The 3,439-nt window shown below is 48.4% G+C and overlaps 1 protein-coding gene; it reads left to right on the top strand.

Annotated features, from left to right (window-relative positions):
* Positions 1-663: 663 nt before the first annotated feature.
* Positions 664-2,898, top strand: GSTUM_00011475001 (uncharacterized protein; the record flags this gene model as incomplete). XM_002841943.2 has 4 exons in its annotated part: positions 664-1,088; positions 1,157-1,216; positions 1,281-1,387; positions 1,453-2,898. The coding sequence occupies 4 exons, from the start codon at positions 664-666 to the stop codon at positions 2,103-2,105; spliced, it is 1,245 nt and encodes a 414-aa protein (XP_002841989.1). The 3' UTR covers positions 2,106-2,898.
* Positions 2,899-3,439: the final 541 nt, after the last annotated feature.

Below are 3,439 nucleotides of genomic sequence, written 5' to 3'. Positions count from 1 at the left end.
AAGAAACTATTCTGGGTTCCCCGATTTCTGTAGCATCGCCCATCGAAGCAAGCAAGCAAAAGCTCTTTGTTTTTCGCATCTTCCCGGAAATCTACCGATCCTAGCGATCAATTGACTCAAACTGAAGTGTCCGCCACTCCTTTGTATTGAGTTTTCATCCTCTGCGGGATCATAAAAATAAACTCTCAACTCAAAGTCTACTCCCTCAACCTTGCTGGTCCGAACGTGACCCAAAAGGAACAACCGGCTGTATCGCAGACGAGCGTGGGTCGCAAGCCATAAAGGTATGTGTCTTCCTATTTTCTTTCAATTCTCCGACGACCGCTTCCCTCCCACTCCTCTCACATACCTACCTACCCACCTCACCCACACCACACACCACACACCACACCACACCTCGCACCTCCCCTCATCTCATCATATATTGTATATATCTATATATACGGGCTGAAGCTCATCAACCTAACTATGCATTTAGTTCTACTCAACATAAGGGAATCCAGTATGCCTCCTTCGACTTCGACTGCTACCTCTTTCACTGATACCCGGACCCTCCCTCCAATTAATACTACAAACCTTTCTTCTCCCATTCGTTCATATCAGTTTCAAACCAGAGGTTCTCAACCAGTGCCTCCAGACAATTTCCTCTCAACACTGCCCCCCATGGATAGCTACTTTCCGTCTAATCAATCTAATCCTTCCTCCACTTCCTCGACACCAGCACCCATCGAGCCTCCATCGCTCAAGCAACACCAAGCCCCACGCCGAAGCACTCGGAATTCCAAGAAGCCGTCAATCTCTTCATTGCTCTCAGACAGTTCCGGAGACTCCTCTACCTCCGGCCAATGGTCAGCAGCAAGCTCTCCCACTACCACAGCTTCCGATGGTACACGAAGCAGCTCTGTTTCCACTTCGACTACTCCCCTTAGCGGTTATAACGCTGGGTATGATTTTGGGATTGTAAGACGGAGAAGTAGTCTGTCGCAGATCGGTAGCCCCATGTGTGATCTGGATCGTCTGGATGGTTTGAATGTTCAGAAGGTCGACTCCGATGTAATGAACGGGAGCAAGCAGCGAAAGCCCAGGAGGTTAGCCTAATTTCGATCCTCGAATTTGACTATCCCTAAGAAAGAGGAAGCTGACCAGGGTGGGATAGTCCTCGAACTGGGGTTAATAATGGCAATACCGACGAGTACGACGTTCTGGGCAGGAAGAAGTGGGTTTTACGCTTACTGCCTTTTCTCCCTATTTACCACTTACTAACTGGCATGTCCCACTAGGCCGAAAACCCCAAGAACTCCCATGTCATGGGATCCACAAGACGATGTATTGCTCAAGTCATTGAAGGAGGAACAAAGGCTCGGATGGAAGGAGATCGCCACACACTGTGAGCAAACGATCACCCAAACAATCAAGTAAACCCCTTTAGTCCTAACTTGTTTGTTTGTGTAGTCCCGGGAAGAACATCCCATGCCTGCCAGTTCCGTTGGCGACGCCTTGCATCCGGAACTCTAAAGTATTACCAAGGCCACCGCCGTCCACCAGTCGTGACAACAACGTCGACGTCCTTTGCCAACGAGATGGCAACCGCAACCACGGGCACCGTTTCTGGGAGTCCCAAAATCCTGATGAGAAGCATCAACAACATCTCACCCGCTCCATCAACAAACCCAAACACGCCGCAAATGCACCACACGATGCCACACTACTCCCCGATCGCGGCCGAATCCCCTCTACGCCCTCACTCGGCCTTTTACTCTCTCCCACCATCCACGCCTTGGGCCTCAAGCGCACCATTCCAAATGGCACTGTACCAGACGAGCCCGCTGCCATCGCCCCCTTCCTGCCAGAACCGATACATCATGGAGGAGCCAATGATGGAGCCTTGGGATGACAGTGAAGACGCACTGTTGCTAGACAAAAAGAGGTCATTCGATGAAGTCAATGTATTACTCCCCAAACGGAGCGAGAGAGAAATATGGGATCGAATGACAAAGCTGAGGAGCCAAGTTGGTCCAGAGCCTCTGAGGAGACGACATACAGCTGACGAAAGCATGCGCTTGCCCGCGATGGGTGTCCGACGGAACAATACTTGGGAGAGGTGATTTTTTATTAAAAATCATCACAGCATCACCCCAACAGAGTCCATACCCAATCGTTGCAATGATCGAAAGCGATTCGAATTCGAGTGAGGTTTCCTTTTTTCCCTTCCGAAAAAACAAAACAAAACTACCATCTTATTTCATTTCCTCCCATCTATTATAGACGCAACGGAGCAAACAAATGCTTCGCTGCCCCCTTTTTCCTCCTTATCATCACCTCCAAGATGGTCACGACAACACCCGCTCGCAGACCAGTAAATACCCTCCTAATCCTCATACAGAAAAAGTCATCTCTTTCCCCGATTTTAAAATGGTCTAAGGGGTTTCTCATTTTTCGTTTACTATTTCATCAATTCTTATCTCGGCAAGGTTAGGGGGTCGGTCAAGGCAGGAGCATGGTTCTTTCATCTCATATCGTTTATCTTACGACTACCATTTTTCATCATCTAACTTCGGAGCATTGGGTGTTTGGGATTATTATTTTCTGTCCTCTTTCATTCCTTGGTTCTTTTTTTTCATTCCTCGCAGCGGAAATTCCAGGTGATGATCTGTTTTCCCTATGTGCTTGTCATAGTTGTTTTTTTTACGTTTCTCATGCGTTATGCGTTCATGTCGGCGTTTGGTTTATCTTTTGCTTTTCAGCACTTGCTTGCATTTTCCATTTCTCCTTTCTTTCTTCTTCGGCAAATGGATGGCACAGGATGCTAGAGTAAAATGGTGGTTTCATTTTTATTTTCATCTTTTCCGGGGTTTTTGGTGTCTTCTTTTTAAGTTTATTACAAAAGAGGTTGGTTGGTCGGTTGGGTGAGGGGGGGCGGCGAAGGGGTGGTGAAGAAGGGGAAGGAAGGGAGGGAGGAAGGGGGATTGTGTATAAAGTAGGAGAGAGATGAGAGAATCGATTGATAGAGTGTCCTACTGCTATGTTTGCGCACAAAGTTTGTTGACATGGAGGTTGTGGTGGGGGGGGGGATGAGGGTGAAGATGAGAGCGGTAATACTTTAGACATCCGAGGATAGTACGATGACTTAGCTGCGGTAAGAGATGGTACGGCAGTGAGAGAAGAGAAGAGAAGATGAAGCTACAATTGCACAAACACTTCCTCCTGTATACCGATAGCACAATAAAGCCAGCACTACAGTATCACCCGCCCTCCACTCTCCAAGCACAAACGCATCTTCTCACCTCCAACACAACACAAAAACATCCCCCCCCTGACTCATCCCCACCCACCTCACCTCACCTGCCCTACCCTCCTCCCCTTTGGACGGTAAACACCCAAACTCACCTCATTCCATCGTCCCATCCCATCATCCCATCCCTCACTCATCACCTACGGT

Source organism: Tuber melanosporum, assembly GCF_000151645.1.
Source record: "Tuber melanosporum whole genome shotgun sequence assembly, scaffold_85, strain Mel28".
Taxonomy (NCBI): domain Eukaryota; kingdom Fungi; phylum Ascomycota; class Pezizomycetes; order Pezizales; family Tuberaceae; genus Tuber; species Tuber melanosporum.
The sequence above is the reverse complement of the archived record's forward strand: the minus strand, read 5'-3'. Positions and strand labels throughout refer to the sequence as shown.